Source organism: Genypterus blacodes, unplaced genomic scaffold (assembly GCF_046128005.1).
Source record: "Genypterus blacodes isolate CSIRO-AG114 ecotype Tasmania unplaced genomic scaffold, CSIRO-AGI_Gbla_v1 ptg000101l_1, whole genome shotgun sequence".
Lineage (NCBI taxonomy): Eukaryota > Metazoa > Chordata > Actinopteri > Ophidiiformes > Ophidiidae > Genypterus > Genypterus blacodes.
Genome location: NW_027466905.1, coordinates 637,504 through 657,077, shown reverse-complemented (window position 1 = coordinate 657,077; position 19,574 = coordinate 637,504). Strand labels below are relative to the sequence as shown.

General features: G+C 47.7%; 1 protein-coding gene across 1 annotated transcript; it reads right to left on the bottom strand.

Annotated features, from left to right (window-relative positions):
* Nucleotides 1-11,930: 11,930 nt before the first annotated feature.
* On the bottom strand, nt 11,931-18,693 carry gtf3c4 (general transcription factor IIIC, polypeptide 4). Its single transcript, XM_076159975.1, has 5 exons — nt 18,371-18,693; nt 15,029-16,765; nt 14,407-14,537; nt 13,413-13,501; nt 11,931-12,164 (listed from the first exon to the last, which is right to left on the bottom strand). The coding sequence occupies exons 1-5, from the start codon at nt 18,686-18,688 to the stop codon at nt 12,100-12,102; spliced, it is 2,340 nt and encodes a 779-aa protein (XP_076016090.1). The 5' UTR covers nt 18,689-18,693; the 3' UTR covers nt 11,931-12,099.
* Nucleotides 18,694-19,574: the final 881 nt, after the last annotated feature.

Below are 19,574 nucleotides of genomic sequence, written 5' to 3'. Positions count from 1 at the left end.
GTCGGCAGGGACGGGCGGCTGGAAATGAGGTCGATGTTTGTCCTCGGCGAGGCGAGCGCGTTGGGTCAGTTTACCAGGTCCACAGGGCATGAAATGCTGCGGTCATATCACACACACACACACACACCCGGGCTGGAAACACAACCTGCACTACAATGCTCAGCTAGCTTTAATTGGGAGGGTTTCTATTTTATCTCTTTTGTACTTCTGAGGGATTTCTTCCCCGACTAAAACTTTCAAATTGGCTCATAAGATGTTTCTGTCATGTCAGCGTTGTTTTCTCTCCGTGATGTTCTGCGGTTTCTTTGTACGTTCGTCGTCTCTAACATCGGAGATTCAAACGTTTTTCTTCTTCTATCTCCAATTTGGGAGACTAATACTTTACCTGCACGCTAACCACTGAAGCCCAGAAGGACAAATACTGTGTGTATCATGTCAGTGTGTGTGTGTCCATGTGACCTTTGACCTTTACTGTGACGTTCCTTGCAGCCTGGTCCAGCCTGCTCTTCCTCTCTGTGAAGCTCTATTTCTGGGTAAGGGGAAAGAACTTCCTCTGGGTTAAGACAGTAAGTACCCCCCCATCCTATCCTTTCTAATTGTCCAGTGCTACAGCGCCACTCAGTGGACAGTCTGGGTTATTGTCTTTATTTTGGGGAACCTGGAAGTCCCCTTAATCATCCTTTGTAATCCTCTTATATTTACATTGTGCCACAACTTTTACTTGAGTCAAAGTCCCTAACTGAGGACACGTAGTCAGCTGGTTGATTGATAAGACGGAGGAGACGTTTCATGTCTGGTAGGTTTGACTTGTTTCTGCTCAGTGCACCTGTAAACAAATCCCTCAGTTTTGTATTTGACATTTGTATTATTTTTTTAATCAAGACACAAAGGAAGGAGGAGACAGATTGCTCCTGGTTGAAGTTGCGTCACTTCAATCATTTCTTGGAGATTAAGTGGAGAGTAAATTACGTTCCTGCACCAGCAGATCACTTAACTCAATCAAGACCGCTCCCATTATTCCAACCCTGCAGCTCCGTGGGCTCTGCTGAGGCGGGCTTTCATTTGGGCATGAAGCAGGTGTGTGTAGAGCTTCCAGTCTCTCCTCACACACTGAAAAACAATATTCCTTATTGATAAGCCTCGGAGGATAAAGAATTTAAGGATGTACTTTGGAAAAGTTGCCAAAGGATCAAGGTTGATGTCTTCCAATTATAAGAGACAACTGTGTACTGGGAGAACTAATCCACCAGCTTCTGAAAATAGATTTGAGGGCTTCAGTTGTAGCTGCTGAAGCGCACAATAAAAGTTTGATGTCGCTGCCTTTTTGTTTCTTTCTGCAATCGCTTTGAAGAAAAACCTTCCAGATGTGCAGTCGGGTTACGTGGTTACGCAGGCGGGACGTGAGCCGGGCCGAGGCAGCGTGCCGGTCGCCGCCACGCAGATCTCTCCGGGGGGCCGCGAGGGGGGGGGGCAAAGGCAGTCGATAGAAATCCTATTTCATACGAGTGGAAATGCTTTCCTGATTTATCGGACACGCTCGCTCGTCAAAGTATGCGGTTTAAGTTCAAACCCTGAACAGAGCTTCTATTATATAATTGAGGGAGGAAAATCAATAGAGGCAGCAGGATGTGGCCTGAGCGAGCGCCGCCCGTCATCCATATTGAGAAGCGAGGCCCTCTTCGATCTGTGTCTGGGCCGGGCTCAGCTTCACCGAGGCTCATCGCACGGCGCGCAGGTCGATGGCACGACTTAGCCGGTGGCGTTCTCCGATGGCGTATGTTAACGATTTCACCCCGCCTTGTTCCCTGTTTAAGAAAAGAGAAAAAAAAGGAGAAGATGTCTGCACCTGAGATCCTCCACCATTCAGAGCTCAAAAAAACAGGGATTATTTTAAACATAGCCTGAGGTCAGAGCGAGATTCTCCGCTCCGCTAACCCCAGCGTGAGGAGGAGGAGGAGGACGAGGAGGAGGAGGTGGAGGAGGAAACGGGCCAAACAGGATATTTATCCTATTGATTTTCTAAAGTTGAAACAAGAAGATTTAGGGGAGCTTGACTCTTAAAATTCCCAAGGAGCCTCCAGCCGCACGCCCATGTACACAGACGCGCACACACACACACACACACACACACACACACACACACACACACACACACACACACACACACACACACACACACACACACACACACGTACAGGCCTTGCTTGTGAGGAGGCTGAGTGAGGTTTAGAGGCCTTGAGCTGCAAAGCTGTGCTGTGCTGTGGAATGATGTGCCCCAATGTGTGTCAGAGGAATCATTATAGCGAGCTAGTGTGTGTGTGTGTGTGTGTGTGAGAGTCATGTAGCAAAGTGGAGGTGTGTGTGTGTGTGTGCGTGCGTGTGTGTGAGGAGACAGCAGATGGGAAGGGTCTCAGTATCGCAGCGATCTGGCTTTTGTCTCTCCTGGTGTAGAGAAGCTGCAAATCAACAACACAGCGTTGGAGGGAAATGTGTGGGAATGTGAGTCAGCACGGAGAGACGCCGACGGGAAAATTACAAATTTAGTTGGCAGCCTCACAGTGGAATATGAAACTTTACCGGCTGCTATATCCAGAGTGTTTAATTTAGTTTTAAATCTCACTTTGGAAAACGATGGAACCCAAATAAAGAGGATCTGTGAGGTTTTCAGTCAAACCTGCTGCTATCAGCTCAACGTCTCACCAAGCTGGAGAAGGTTTGGTGTCGATATAATTCAGGAACATTCAATGATTGGCTGAGAACACGTGAAAGTAGCAGTTTGATCATTAATGGCTCATGACTGAAGACTGACGGACCAGAAGCTCAACGCACTTAACAACAGATTCCTCCTCATTGGTAAACAACGTCTACTTTATCGACCTTAAACATCTCGTGAGTGCTTCATCACGGAACCCTGACATCAGATTTTGACCCTTGTGGGTTCAGGCTAATCTCTGGTGGGATCCGGCTAATCTCTGGTGGGATCAGCTGTTCAGGCCTGTGGTTAGGAGGATGTTGCTGTCAGACTCCTGAACTTCCTCCCAAGAACGATCCTCACTACCGTTCATACAAGAAACTCCCCTGTTTGAGCTCCAGGAGTGTCAGCTGACCGTCGGGCTGCTGTGACCCCTGACATCGCAGAGAGCAGCTTGATGGACAGATGTGTTTCTGACGGCCCTGCAGCTCATGATCAGTATCTGTGTACGTCCTGTCCATACATCATCCCATAGTAATCACAGTCCGGTTCCTTCCGTCTGCGCTCCCCAGCTGCTCCTTGCTGGACCTCTCTGGGTCGGGCGGGGTCGGGGGGGTTCAATCGGCAGCCGTGACTCCTCGCCCCCGCGGTTGCCACTCGTGACTCCTCGGGCCCGTGCGGGCGGCGGCGCGGACGGCTGCTGAGGCGGGGAGGAGTCGCCACGGTAATTGTTCTTTAGAGTGCCCCAATTATGCCATTAACGGCCCCTCGGTGATGAGGCTAATGGCGAGAGACCTCGTTTGCATAGCATTATCTTAATTGAGCCCGAGGCCTGGCACCGAAACAAGCCTCAGATTGTGTTACTGATGGATGGTGGCGATGGTCCGGCGGCAACCATTTACCCGACAGCTATATTAATTAACAGCTATCCAGTTACATGGGCTTTAACAGGGATGAATAAGTTAACATGGTGACTGTGACGGCAGCGCTGACAGGCTCCTGTGCGGATGTGTGGCCTTCTAATGGAGGAAACACACTGCTATGCTCCGGTGTGTGTGTGTGTGTGTGTGTGTGCGGAGGAGCATGCTAAAGAAAGCCTGGCATTGGATCTTATTACCCATTTCCTAAAGGAGGAAAGCGAGCCAGCGTTGGTACGAGCCTTTAAATAAATCACCACACAAAGCCTGTACTAATACTTTTAATCGTGAATTAATTACAGACTCATTGCTGGGAGACAAAGCATAAATGTTCCAATATGCTCCGGCTTGGGTTCTTCACGCCGTCACACTCCTGAAAGAAGCGAAGCCCCCGGTGTGTGTGTGTGTGTGTGTGTGTGTGTGTGTGTGTGTGTGTGTGTGTGTCATAACCTGGACTGGCGCAGGAGCGGCGTGTCTGCAGCAGGATGTAGTTTAGCTGCAGCGGGGCAGCCAGGTCGCTCTTTTGTTATGTAAAGATGCGCCATGTGATCCGCCGGGATAAAAGAGGAGAGAAAAAAGAAACCGTTCAGATAAGCTTCGCTCATCAGATAATTAAGGATGCCTTCGCTCCAGTTTCCCCTCCTTTGCATGAGCGTCTGATCAACTTTCAAAAAGCTCATCAGTCAGAGTTGTTCCTCCTCGCCGCTCCGCTCCAGGAGCTCCGGGGGCTCCAGGGGCTCCAGGGGCTCCAGGGGCTCCAGGGGCTCCAGGGGCTCGGGCACATCTTCTCCAGCTCCACTGCCAATGATTCCAAGTGTTATTAAGGTCAATCTGTACATTTACCTGCATGTTGTGTTTCTGATCCTGTCTGTTTGTGTGTTTATGTGTTTGCAGAACGTCTCAAAAAGTTCTTGATGGACTTCAGTGAAACTTGGTAAGCAGCTTATTAAGGTTTGGTGCCAGGCGGCCTGATGGTGGCGTTGTAATAAGCACTTTGAGGGTTTAGTTGGAATTCATTAAAGTCATTTAATCCTTGGGTCTATCTGCGTCAATCCAAATAGGCCACGCCCATTTGCATCTAACAGGTTTATCAGCTGTATCTCCTCCTCCTACATGTGTTTCTACTGTCAGAACCAAGACAGACAGACAGACAGACAGACAGACAGACAGACAGACGTCTCCTCCTGTCCTTCTGTCCTTTTTGATTTTCTTTACCATTTTCTTATAATTGGCAGCTAAACTTGAGGGGGCGTGGCTCATTCTGTATCCCATAAATGTTACAGTGACAAGGAACTGTGAGACAAAGTGAACCAGGCTCTCCACACGGGAGGAGACGCAGTCGAGTCTTAGTGTAACGTGGTCTTTAAACTGACAAACGACAGGAATCCTCCAAAGTTGATTCTCAGGGACTCTGGATCCCACCGGTGTGGCCCACAGGCCTTATGTTTGTCTGACACGTGGTGTAAATAAGGCAGAATAAAAGGGAGAAACCAGAAGAATGGAATTGTTTTATTTGTCCAACCAAAAATACGCAGAAGACGGTAATTTATGCGCGGCTGCCGGCTGCAATAAGTGAAATTAATTAGCGTTTGTGCTGCCAGGTAATTGAAAAGTCTTTTTTTTTTAATTCCTCCGTCCTGACGCCCCTTTGCTCCCTTTGTCAAAACTTTGCCTAAACCTGTCAAGAGTGTCTCCAGTTTCCTGCCGCCCCCCTTCCTCCGCCTTCGCCCCCCCCTCCCACCCTCGCCCCTGCTCGCCGGCGCCGCCCCCCCCCACCCTCCCCCCTCCTCCCCTGCTGCCAGTTTTTAACTACACTCCACTCTGGCCTCTGCTCTACTTGTTACAGCCCCAACACGAGTGCAAACAATCAAAGTCTTTGGGAACGCTAAAATATGCATGGCTATCCGTGACAGACAGATAAAGCAGGGCAATTAGCCACGTAATCCTAGAGCATCGTACCAAACAGTCAGCCTCAGCTGTCCTCCCTCGCCCCCCCATCCTTCCCTTTACTCTCTTGGTCTCCATTAGTTAAATGTACTCTGTGTGTCGGCTCCCCATCAAATCAAGTAACACTTCCCCTAATTGGCTTATAAATAATACAGCAGGGCCTACATTACAATTTCATCAGTGGTAAACATTGCGGGGGCAGTTGGTAAAGAACCTATCCCTCATTAATTTCTTAATTTGGGTAGATGGAACCAAGGGGAAGTGAGGGAATGAAAGGCGGAGAGAAAGAGAGAGAGAGAGAGAGAGGGAGGGAGAGAGAGAGAGGGGGAGAGAGAGGAAGAGAAGGGGAGATCGGATGAACGGAAGAACTCGTCTCACCTCAGGCGGAGGCTGCGAAGGGAGAGAGAGAAGGAGGGAGAGAGAGAGGAGGGTGAGAGAGGGAGAGAGAGAGAGACGGCCGGCGAAACAAGGTGAAGCTTCTCCTGCTGCTGCTTTTGTTCCGAGATGTCACACGTTCCATCCAAGGGTTTCGTCAGAACTCCAGAGCAAGAGGTGATGAAGACCCCCACATACCCCCCCGTACCCACAAACACACAAACACACACACAAACACACACACGTACACAAACTCACTCCCCGCTCTCATTTCTTGTTCTTTTTTTACACCAACTTAATGAATATTTCATAACAAGCTACATAAATATTCATTCTAATGGTTTTGCACACAGTTATTACCGGTATTTCCCTTTAAAAATACTCATTACAAATTCTGCATAACCAGGCCCTGAAATAATTTCTCTCAATCCCCTTGCAGACACACACACACACACAGACAGACACACAATTATTCAGATCAACCGCTCATAGACAATGTCAACAATAACTCACCGCATCTATTAGAGAGTTTATGAAAATCCTCTCAGCCTGATGTTTACTTTGTGTCGGCTTTAGGATGTGCAGGAGCGGATGGAGGTAAAGGTATTTCTACCGACGATGGAAAAGGGCATAAAGTTCAATTTTAAATTCAGTGGTGACACAATAGAACGTGATGAAACCCTCTTTGTAAGGCGAGAGGTGTGTAACTGGGCCTCGCTCCCTCGGCAGGTAAATGTCACTGAAACCTGCGATTATATTGCATAATGCACTTTTAAGAGGATTTCACATGGGCTGTGATCGATGCTGTGAAGGATGAGGTGTGTGAGTGTGACGCCTTCTGATCTCCCAAAGACGGATATTAAAGCAAACTGAAATGAGCCACCCCCCCCCCACCCCCCCTCACAACCCCACACCTCCCCCCCCACCCGTTCTCTTCCCGCTGAACTGTGGAATATAAAAGACGCCGAGAGCCCTTCAGCCTTCAAAAGGAAACTTAAGCGCTTCACATTTTCAGCGAGATTCCCGAAATGGAGCCACCTGAAGGCAATCTGTCTGGGCTGCAGCCTAACTTGTCACCGTTACAGAAAGCTGTCACTTCGCCGTGCCAGCACTGATGGAGACAGACATCCATCATCCGCCGCATTTACCGGCGCTCTATGTGAAGTCTTCCAGGCCGGCTGTACTGTGTGTTTGAGTTAAACAAGCTCGGGAAGGAACACAAATGGTTTCTGTTCACTCATACTTGTTATGCGTCAACTCGGCCCCTGAGCAATAAAGGAGCGACTGTCCATCAATCACACTCAGACTGGCATCATGTGGAGCTTATTAACATGAGGGACGTGGAACAGGAAGTGGCAAGGAAAAGGGAAATGTATACAAATGATGGCCATCAAATGTATTGAAGTATCAGAGTAGCAGTGCTGAGGTATGATGTCAGAGTTAAAGGACACGTGTCACAACATGATGATGATCTCTCCTCACACTTGCATGGCGTTGATGCTGATGCTTCGCGGTGCGGCGCTCACTGGGCTGATGTATTTAAGTTGCTTCTTCTGTTGTTGCTTCTGTATAGTGTCATTTCTCGTATACAATAACACAACAATGTCCCCTCTGAGTCTGCTGCCAGTGCATCTGACAGAGGTTACAGGTTACAGATTACAGATTATAGATTACTGATGACTTTCCTGTCTTTTGACCCTTTTGTTTACCTCTGGATGGCAGATTGCAGCTTATCCGTGCGGCGCCTCAGTGAAGGTACTTAGTGACTGGCCTCCTCTGAATGGGGCAGAAAGGTTAAACCATCCCGACACAAAGCGCCTCCTCCACTTAATTGCGTCTGAACAAGAGGAGACGGGGAGCATGTTGAGAAGCAGCTTAATTAATGTAGCAGTAAAAAGTGGCCCCTCCCTCTGCATGTCCACGCTGCGGCTCCGTATTAGTTCCACCTCAGCGCTCCCAAAGCCGAGAACAAGAAGTGGCTCTAATGATGGACATGCGCCCCCCTGCCACCTCCTCTTCCTCCAGCCCGGTCTCGGGTCAATACTCCCCCCCACCCCCCTTTACCGAAGCCTCCCGGGAGACCCCACAGCGAGGAGGGAGTCGCCCAGTTAGGCAACCATGTTCACCACATCAGCGGGGGAGACAAGCTCGAGTACTGACTTCATTAGCGCCGACAAGTTCAGGGGGGTGGGGAGTGATGCGGCTGAGTTTAGAAGGCTTTAGGAACGGAGGGGGAACGTCTCCTGGGGGGTGGAGAGCGTTTGTGTTTACCGCAGTGTATTTTGGGTTTCAAGCTTTAGGGACGGGCGTGTTTGTTTCACTGATGAGGGACCGTCGGCTTCCTGTTTGGTTCTTTTCTACGCAAATGATATTGTTGAGGCGTAGCTGAGACGTCAGATTGTTGAGGTCAGGAGGCTCTGAAGGGTCAGAGAGGAGGGGGGGAGGGGATGTGGAGGTGTAGCTAACTGCTACAACAAACGAAAACTTATAAAAACATCAGCGTGTCACTGATATAAAAGTTTGCTACAAGTTACAAACACAATTAGCTGTTCAAAGCTTTTGAGTTTTGGATCTTGAAGTAAATGTTTTGATTAACTCAGACTGAAGCTACAGAGGGAAACATTCAGCTTTGGGTCAAACTGTGAGCTATCTCCTGCGTTCAGCTCTGAATCTACAGCTCTGATTAGCTGCTGCGTTTTAGAGCTTTTAGCATTCTGAGCAATTATTCAGACAATCAGCCACCACAGCTACTGTCTTCTGCCAGGTGAAAGTATAATGTTCAGTAGCGATGATGTTAGCAAGCTAGTGCTACCATTACAAAATGAACATTTACCTCAGCTAGCTTCAGCTTGTAGCCTAGCACGTATGTGTTAAAAGCTGTTACAGGTACTTAAATGTTGCGTTCAGCTGGAGATTCTTTATGGTTGTGGTGAGAATTGACATCACAAACTGCTTGGAAACATTTCTGACAAACGTAAAGCGAGTCGAGAGCAGGCGATGCTCCCCACAGGTGAACGGCACACCCGTCTGAGGCGGCAAGTTAGCAACACAACAAACCGACAGTCGTGAGAGAATACGGCAGCATGAACCTGTTTCCAAATATACAAAACAAGAGGAGAAATCAGGAGAAATTAAAGTGTGAAAATGTGCCATGAATGTTTAATATCACAGAGGCGCTGACATAGAGCACATAAATATTGTATGCAAAGAGAAAAATCCTCTGTTTGAAGTCTTCAGAGAGCTCAGACGAGTGCGGAAGAAAGGGAGGGAAGTCGGTAATTACAAAAGGCAAAGTGACAGCAAAGCAAACAGGGCTAACCTGTGTAACAGCGCCGCGCTCACCTCCCAGCGACACCAACCTTACAGCCCAACACGCCAGCTCCACTTTAGCACACATGACACGCCAGCTCCACTTTAGCACACATGACACAGCGGCAGCCCAGATCCCCCCACAGCCGCCGCATACAAACACCTCATAGAACACAGAGAGGCCTTTGTGTACATTCTCTCACACACACTTTCACTCAAGCAGCTCCGAGCCCCTCTCATCATCTCACAGCATGATGAGGAGGAATTTGATTTCATTGAGCATTTTCACCTTTGCTCCTTTACGACGTGTTTGATGAAGAAAACATGGCCACTTGATTTCACAGCAACAGTGGATTTAAAACAGATTATCAGTTCATATTGATCAGTTCCATCAGAATGTCTCAGTACTCAGACACTTTAATGTCACAATAGCTTTTATATCTTTATCCAAAATATAAGAGACCACTTTATATTATAACAGAATATAGAATAGATTATTTAGAACAAAGAATATAATAATAATAATAATAAAAATAATAATATAGAATATAAATATAATACAATAATTTATACATGATAGAGATTTGATCAGGTGAATAATTAGAATAATATGTAAAAATAAATGTAAGAAAAACTACAACAAATTGTACAAAAAAATGTGTTAAAATAAAACAGAAAGCAGATTTTTTTCTGTGATGATGAATAAAAGATAAAAGGTTAAATTGTTTGAGAAAAGATCATTGGTTGGTTAGTTAATTGGTTTCTTCGTTTTCAAATGTGATTTCACTTCTATGTTACCACCTTCATTCATCATTCAGCATCTGTGTGCTGCAGCTCCACGTGTGTGAGCCCAGAGGAGCCTGATGTGTGTTTATGTTTACAGCATCGGTGTCAGAATGAGACATGAATAAGTTTGAACCATCATGTAAAGCTCCCAGTCATATCAGCTGCTACACAAATAATGAAACCTAAACACTATCACACACACACACATCTACACCTCTATCACACACCATCATGCTCTTGAATCCAAGGACAAGATAATGTGATAAATGATTCACTTTCCAGTCAAATCGACCCCCCCGCCCCTCCCCCATCTCCCCACCCCATTCTTCCCATTTGGGGCTGAATCTTCCCAAAGTCTCGAGTCAATAAACGTCAACTTTGGCTCGAGGAAAAAAAAAAAACCTAAAGCAACTTAAATATTTCAAAAGCAGCGTCCGGTCCCTTTCATGAAGTCCTGAGTGTTGCGAGTGGAGCTGCTGCTTCCTCTCGCCTCGCCCCGGGGCAGGCTATCATCTCCAGTGACACCAGAGGAAGGGCAGGAACACTCCACCCCCTTTCCCCCTCTCCTCTCTATACTTTGCCGGGTCTGTAGATGTGAGGGATGAGAGGGGCTGCGGGGCGGAGAGCCGGGCTCTGCTGCTGGCCCGGTCTCCCAGGCCCGACTCCCCTCTTTGATCACCGGCCACTGACCTCCATGTCTCCTCGATGAGGGAACAGGGCCGAGGGGAGCGTGTCTCCCTCCCTGTAGCCCTTGTTCTCCCCAACAATATAAAAAAGGGTTAATTGTATTTAACAATATGCTCTCCAGCCCCCCTGGCCCCCCCCCCCCCCCCCCCCCCTCCTTGATTAGAATTAGAATCACATCTGGCGCCATGTTCTGTCCCTCATTACTGCTGAATCTCATTACAAGCCGCTCCCCCGGGACGCCTCGGCGGCGGGGTTTTAAAGCACACTTCCCACTTTCTTCCTCATCTCGTCTTCCTCCGCGTTCCTTCTTCTTCTTTTCGCGTTTACATTAGCGGAAGTCCTCATCTAAGAGAATGACTGAGCACCAGTTCTCTCCCCATCACTCCTCCTCCTCCTCTTCTCTTCTTCTTCCCAGAGCTCAGAAATTGTTTTACAGTGCCAATTAAAGGAGGTATATGGAGTGTGTATTATTCACACTGCATTATTTGTTGCATTGAAAACACACACACTAAAATAAGACTAGCAGAGTGAGTTCCACTTACTCGCAATATAAAGTACACCAAAGCTTTGGAAATACAATCAACACAAGGAGAACGAGGGAGCTTATTTATGGTGCGCTCAAGTCCTACTGAATAATAAAAAGCTCCTATAACCACATCTTAAACTTTGTTCCCGTTCTGTAAAGAAACAAACACCGTCTCTGAGCGCGGATTAATTTTAGAGCTGTGGAAATAAAGAAACGGGTAAAGTTTCAGTGCGAGCGTTTGATCCACTCGCTCTCATGCCACGCTTGCACACTTTGAAGGCTGCTGCTCTGCTTCGCCCGCGCAACAGAGGAAGTGAGGAAGTTTATTAATATTTGGGAACCGGGCTAAACAATTATGTCGTTAAGGCCTAAACAAGCTGAGGGTCAAATAAAGTTAAAATGCTACGATAAAGTTGTAATATATCTGGAAAGGTTGAAATGTCAAGACAAAAGTGGGGATTGTGGGTAATAATCTGTCAGTCTGTGTATATGTGATGACTTTAGTTCCCTAATATTTTAAAGTATTCTTGAAATATTTGCACTTTATTCCATTAACATCTTCACTTTTTGTGATGCGACCAAGAAGCCCAAATACTCATAAGGCTGAATTGGACTTCCTGTTTATTACAGTTAAAGCATAAACACGACGAAGTAAGTGTTCAAATGTTTTACAAATTATTTTATTGACACTTAAACGATAACAATATAGCATAAAACATAAAATAAATGAAAATAAAAAAAATGTAGCTGGGTTTTTTTCTCTTATTTTTCATTTCTTTAACAAAATTAGACCCTGCATGACAACAGAAAGCTGAGGCTGACAGGAAGTCCGGCCCTGAGGTTCCTCCGTCTGATCGGCTCTAGACCATGGGTGAGTCGCACAGCGTGCACGGCGCCTGCAGCACCTTCTTAATCCACTCTGGGTCTGTGGGGAGAGAAACCAGACGTCCATCACAATGAACTTAAATGGTGGATAGAAAAGAAAATACAGAAACACAAAACACAGTTCAAATGAAATGAGGAGGAAAAGGTGAAGTCAGATCAAAGTTTAGACGTTATGGTAATGCAGCCTAACCTTACAGCTACATGGCCACATACTCAGACTCAGACCATAGAGCTGCTGTGCATATAGACCGAGGAGAGAAGTGAAACTGAAAGTGTGTGCCTTTATCCACGTTTATGAGGTTTCCTGCTGCGTAGATCTATAGAGTCGCTCACAGGCAGAGAAACCCAACAGACGAGACTCAAAAACCCAATCTGGTCAAACGTTCCTTCTACTTTAACCAGCAAAGGAATCGCAGAGTGTTGGCACCGGCAAAAAAAACCCTGTTTGGTGCTTTAACGACTGCCAACCAAACAACATGAGTCCATAGTAGGGGTGAGTGATAAATCGGTCAGAGTTTCAGTATCCAGTGGAAACGGCTTTAAAACACGTCAGTGCCTTCATGAGAGACATCAGAAATCATGCCCAATGTCACGCCAAGCTTCATGTGCCAACCTGATCTACCAGGGAGCCTCAAGGACGGAGCGGCTGCAGAGGAAGAGAGCATTTCTAACAGCTATTTTGCGCATTTTGCATATTTTAGTCAAACTTTTAATTTAATTAATACGGCAGAATTGGAACCTGGATTTGATTTGAACCGGGAGGAAATGAAGGCTACATCCGAATCGATATAATCTGAATAGGAGCGGTGGCAGCGGATCCTGGAGGAAGTGATGGTGATGGGATGTGTTAGGAAATCAGCAGAAGTCAGTATTGGGCATGTGGCTTGGAGCCGCAGAAGAAGCCAACATCACTGCTGACAGTATTTGTGTTACCGCCTACATGCAGACTTACACCCGACCAAAATTATAATTGTACAAGACAATTTACTGTCACACATCATCATCCAAACTTTCCCAAAACCGGAGTGAAAAATTCCACCGGAAGATTTGACCAGAAATGGATTTATGAAGTTTCATTACTTTTTACTGACTTTTATTACTTTGTTTAGGGGGGGGGTGTACTCACTTCACTACGTATTTACTTTCAGACTTGACTGTGTGTGAGAGTGCGGAGGGGAGATCTGAGCGGGATGAAGGCCGACGTGGAAGGTGACAGGAGGGAGAGACGGGGCTGATGGAGAGCGCGGCTGTGAGACGGAGGTGGAGGGAGATGGAAAGTGGCGCTTACCCTCAGGCTCTGGCAGTCGGGCGATGCTATCCAGCAGGAGGCAACGTCTGAACGTCAGCGTCTGGCAGGCCTGCAGTGACAACACACACCTGGAGGAGAAGGGGGAGGGAGAGAGAGAGAGAGAGGGAGGGAGGCATTACTGAGCCGGGATGGCAGGGACGGAGACGAGCGAGTGCACACACACACACACGCGGAAACCACGGCGAGGTAGAGTTTGATGGGCACACGCGCGACTCCGTTTTCCCTTTCCCGCCCACGAGGGGCGCCGCTCTCTGTTCCGGGAGGGTGTGAGGGCTGAGGGAGGATATTTGTGAGCGGAGGATGGAAGTGGTGCGTGGGTAAATATCAAAAGGTTGGAGGCTTGATTACTGCTGTGTGAGGGTAAACAAACCATCAAAGACGGCGTTTTCTGGTATTAAGATTCAATTCGCCTCCTGGCTGCTGGAAATGGAGAGCGCAAACACTTCCTGCTGGGGTGAAGCTAATAAAAGACAACTTTAGCAGATGAGATTCAGACGGAGACCCCACTGTTACCTGTTAGTTACAGCGGTACTCAAGTACAACATCTCCATTTGGTTTCTAGAAGTATGGAGACACTCGATTCACACAGATTTGGACTTTTGATGAATTTAAACTGGACTAAACAAACCTCAACGTCAGCTGTTTATACCCGTTGGTCAAATAATGCAAACGAAATAATAAACTTTACGTAATATAAATGACACACACACACACACACACACACACACACACACACACACACACACACACACACACACACACACACACACACACACACACACACACACACACACACACACACACACACACACACACACACACACACACACACACAATTATTAAATAGGATGTTCACTGTCTGCTCCTCTGCCTCCAGGCCAGTTCACAGTGACATGTTGGAAACGGCATTTTATTAGCTACAATCCTCACAAATGTATAGAAATGTATACAGACAGAAACTCTGGCTCCGTACCTGAGCCACATGTGGCCGTTCTCACAGGTGGCTTGCTTGTGTTCGGTGAAGGGCATGGCGGCCTGACACAGGCTGCAGTACTCCTGAAACACCTGCTTGTACATCTTCTTCTTCATGTGGCCCGTCAGCACCTGAGCAGGACGAGACACAGCGTGAACACAAGCACCTCCAATTTAAACTGAGGCATCGACAAAACACCTTTGTACCTCACTAGACTCAAACCTTCATGTGGAGCAGCTAAAGGAGCTTTTTCTAAATGCTGCCTGGCTCCATAGGAGTCCATTCAACAGCCTACAGACTCCGGAGGTGACGGTTAGATATCTCCAGACGGCTGAGATTAAATACTGATACCTTTACAAGACAATGCTTAGAACTGAAGAAGCCTTTAGGATCAACGGCAAAACATGAACCAGTCCAGTGGCTTCAGTGATCCTCCTCCTCAGAGATCTTACCACCTGGAGATGAACCTTCAACAAGGAGTGTGCCTCTGCCAAACACAGGTCAATATGTGGATCTCGGTACACTTGCCTCTCACCATCACCAACTACGGCCTCATGAATGATCAGTTCATGTGCATGTGTACCATAAGAGTGTAAAGGTCATGTGTGTGATCTGTGTTTACCTCTGCTTCTCTGTCGCTGGTGTCTCTAGAGAGGTACTGCACCAGGCCGTGTGTTGGTATGCTGATGTTCTCTGCAAACCTTGTGTTGAGGTACACAGTACCCAGAACCTTCTTCATGTGTTCTCTCATCAGGTGAGTCTCTACAGCGGTAATCCAGGCCTGCACCTCTGCTATCTGCTCCTCCAGATTCTCCTCCTTCACCTCTTTCTCCTTGCTTCCTTTGCTCCCTTCCTCCCCCTGCGCAGCCTTGCTGTCCCCTTTGCCCGCTTCCTCGCCCACCACGCAGACCTTGATGTCCTCGTGCGTCGGCCTCCAGCTCAGATCTGCCGGAGCTCCCTGCAGCGACTGCAGAAGCACGCGCACCACAAAGAGCTTGAACCGCCAGAAGTAGGGCGAGTCCACTTCCTGGATCTTTCGGTCTAGCTCTTCCTGCAGCGTCTCTGGGATGCATTTGTTTTCCAAGACCTGCCACCTCACAAGGTCAAGCAGGTCAGCCAGCTTGTAGAGGTTCTGTGAGGGGGACTTCAGCAGGAGGGCCGCCGCCATTTCTGGTGTTTTCAGTGTCACAAAGTGAACCTGGTAGGTTCTGTTGACGGGGTGATGACCGTCCACCATTCCTTGCGTGCTGGCCAGGGCGATGTACGCTCCGTTGTGGCTCACCGTGATCCCGTGTATTCGTCTTCCTGTTAAGTTCTCGGGTCTCAACAGGTCCTCCTGTTTGAAAATCAAAGTGTTCTCCGTGAAAGTAGGAGTCAGTTTTTTAATCCAGCCGTCTATGGAACACGTGTACACGGTGACAGCGCGATGACTGATGGCCAACGAGACCACGGGGAGTGAGTGCAGACCGGCCACGTGAGAGTTGTGCACGTTCAACCCGGCCGACGTGATCATGAGCAAACACCAGAAGACGTAGCAGCCGCGCGTAGCGACGATGAGGCTGCAGCTGGACTGATGGATGGGGTGGATCAGAGGGACACACTTGATGTTCTCCACCGCGATCTCGTCACACTCCTTCCACAGGATGACAGGATGCCGCAGGGTGAAGTAGCCTTTCACCCCCGACAGGCTGACCGGCATGATCTTGACCGGTCCCACCTCACTGCCTACTATCAAGCCGCTCATCCGCCGATCTCCGTTTTCATACTCCCACCAGGCCAAGTCACTGGGCCGAGTCACGCCCGATTCGATGATGTCGTAAAAAACAACGTCCGCTCCGTTGATGAAGGGCAAAATAAATTTCCACAGAACAAGATCCCCGTTTTCCATGAGGACCGCCAGTAGGATCATCTCCACGTCTTTGATCTCGTTGTTGGGCTGGACCTGCTTCATGATGTAGATGCTGGACCACTCCATCCTGAGGGGCGTCTGCATGCAGTAACGCCGCTGCAGCTCCTCGAAGTCCAGGAGGTTGGCCTGCAGCGGCTCCTCGTCTTTTACGGTGTAGCCGCGCTCCTTTAGCCTCTCGCCGTACTTTTTGGAGAGATCGACTAACGTGTTCCACTCCAGACGCTTGTGGCTGTTATGAACGGTGAGTCTGTGGTCAAGAGTCAAGCAGGCGAGCAGGCAGCGTCCATTAGAGTCACAACCTAACGGAGACCAGCTGGCGTACTTCATCCCTTTGTGCGCTGCCAGCTTCGGGTTCATCGCTCTGTCTGCGAGGAAGAGTTGCCGCACCACCGGGTCCGGATGTACGGAGAACTTTTCTATGGCCTCAGCTACTTCGTCTGCCGGCCCCACCTGATCGAGAGAAAACACAAGCAAAGGTCGCGGTAAAGGTCGGGCTTGTGAAACGCGAGCGAGGCATTTCAGCCTTCCGAACAACATCTGAGCTCACGGTGTTTACACACACTCAACACCGTGATGAAGCCGTAAACGTGACGGCGTGTACGTGGACAGCATGAACACGGCTCTGAGTATACGCAAGAGAATCGCCAAATCCAGTTGCAGGAAGTTTAATGAGAATCCCTGTGCGACATGTTGAGTTATCCTACAAACAAACAGACGAAGAGACAAACACACTCCTTGGGCAAATGATCTTCTATTCCAACACGATGAACCCAAACCAATGCAGCAGTGTATTGATCAGACACCATGTGTGGAGTCAGAACGCAACTCCGGTTTACGAGCATCTTGTCCCGCATCTAAAAACAGGAGCAGGAAACCAGCGTTGTCCTTCTGTCACTGTGTCTAGTGAATTATAAAAATTCAGCTATTTCGGGCGTTTAATCTGCCAAGTTGTCTTTTGGAAGCGAGGCGAACCTCACAAACGATGGCGTCTACATGCCAGAGCAGCTGCTCGGAGGCAGACTTTCAACGGGGAAAAAAAATCATTTAATCAGAGTTTGTTCAGTTTCTCACTTAACAAACCCTCCAAATTATCTCGAGTCAACATTTGTGTCACACAGCTGAGATCATTTAACTCAGTTTGGGGAGTGGATGTGTGCATTCAAGTGACGCAACACACAAATACACACTACTGCCAAGCTGACGGCACACGGGGGACGGTCTGCTTGGCTGTGGGTTTAATAGATGTTTACTGTTGTCAACAAGCTGAAGGCCCAACTCCACACACTCCCAGATGTCAATGTCACACCTGTGTGTGTTTGAGACAATTTATTAACAAGTTAACCCTTTAATGTGTTTCTATTTCTACCACAGCTCTGACCCAACGCTCCTTAGTTTACATTCACAAACACTCTAATATCTGTCTGCGCTGCTCTTAAGACCTGAACGTGACTCAGACCGACACGTGGGAGAATAAACAGGTGTTGCGTAATCTCAGTCCACCTACTGACACGCTGCAGTACTGTGGCCACTTGCTGGTAAACACAAACCTAATGTGAACCTGCACTGTGCTGCAGTAGCACTCCTCTTCATCTTCTTCTTCACTCTGAGTCTGATCACTACCAGCCTGCAGTGTTTACATGACGATTACTACATCAGTGTTAGTGTAGACAAACACACTGACTAGATATGTTTACATACTTAACATGGTTTTTATGTATTATTACTGTCTGTACTGAGACATTCATGGCTCCACAACAGTAATTTGGTTATAAACTATATGAAAAGCACTCCATACTAATTCCTGGATAATGTTCCTGGAGAGATTGGAGGCGATGACACACACACAAACGCGCGCACGAGTTAAATGTCCTGTCACACACTAGTAAACAAACAGCCTTATTGGAGCTCACAGCTGGAGTCTAATCAGAGGCTAGTTAGCATTAGCACGTGAGTTGTTCTCATTGTTGTGATGTTGATGTGACAGACAGATAGCAGCCTGTCTGTTAGCCTGTGTGTGCTAAACCTCCAGCACCCGGAGCTTTGACGGAGACTTACCCGGAACCTGTGCGCTTCAGTCGGCACCGGGATGGAGGTCCGGTGCAGGGTGAGGTCCTGCTTGCTGCTCTGGACGTCGCACACCAGCTCCATCAGCGACAGCGCGCTGCTGGTGCAAGCGGCCAGGCGGTGATCCTGCGACCACACCAGCGCCTGCAGGCCGCTCACCGGGGACATGAGCGTCACCACGGGGTCCCTGCGCACCGGCACATCCTCCAGGCCGACGCAGGGCTCCTCCTGCTCATCCGCCGGTTCGGTTTTTATGCTTGAAATGCTGGGGAGAGCTTCCGTGGAAACAGACGGACTGGCAGCCGCCATGTTTGCCGTGCTGTGGAAGTGACGTACCGGATGTGGGCGGGGCTTCCCCCGCCGAGTAAAGTATAGCGGCAAGTTTGAAGCCGTCAGAGTGCGGAGACGGAGACGCGGTAAGTCGACTTTTCTTTACTATTTACACTAAGAAGGTCAACGAGTATGTCACCGTGTTCGAGTGGAGCGTTTATCTGTCGGTTTATCTAAAAGAGAGAGCGCGTAATATTATAGTTAGTGTAAAAAGTTCAACTTTGTTTGGGCCAACATGCTAGTTGACCGAATGTTAGCTAAAGTACTTTTTTCCACTTGTGAGTCAGCAAGTCTGACAAGAGCAAAATACAGAGCAAATGTAGAGTGTAGTGAAATAAGAACACGTAAGAACAAACAAAACTGTTATCAAACATTTTGGAATACTCTCTGCCCAACTGTCATTTCACTGTCATTGTCGCAAGATTGAATTCCCAACAACCCAACAACCCGCGAACGCAACATTGATCGACCATATAGGTAAATGTATTCGTAACATGTTTCAGAATCGGGATAATTGTGTTCCAAGGAGATAATACATATTCAAAATATGTACTTGATAAAATAGAAGCTTAGAAAATACATCATAATAAAGCTTAGTGTTTATATATTTACATTGCTTCAATATAAACAACACTACTGCTCAACTCACGGTTTGTTGTTAATTTCAACAGAATGCATATGAATGAATTGAAATGCTTTAGGTGTCTATAAACAGTTTTTCCCATCACAGCTGTGTTTGTATGTTTTCATTCTACATGCATGTAGGCTTAATGCACTGTTTAGACAAAAAGCATCCAATATTTTATTATGATTGTACTTATATGTGTTGGTGATGAATAAACAAATGATTCCTTAACCAAGAATA

What these genes read in the sequence shown, in the direction of transcription:
- gtf3c4 (XM_076159975.1), bottom strand. Translation starts at nt 18,688, where the DNA reads ATGGCGGCTGCCAGTCCGTCTGTTTCCACGGAAGCTCTCCCCAGCATT. An exon ending in CTGAAGCGCACAGGTTCCGG is followed by an intron (nt 16,766 to 18,370) that starts GTAAGTCTCCGT and finishes TCTCTCGATCAG; the next exon opens with GTGGGGCCGGCAGACGAAGT. An exon ending in CCAGCGACAGAGAAGCAGAG is followed by an intron (nt 14,538 to 15,028) that starts GTAAACACAGAT and finishes CGTCCTGCTCAG; the next exon opens with GTGCTGACGGGCCACATGAA.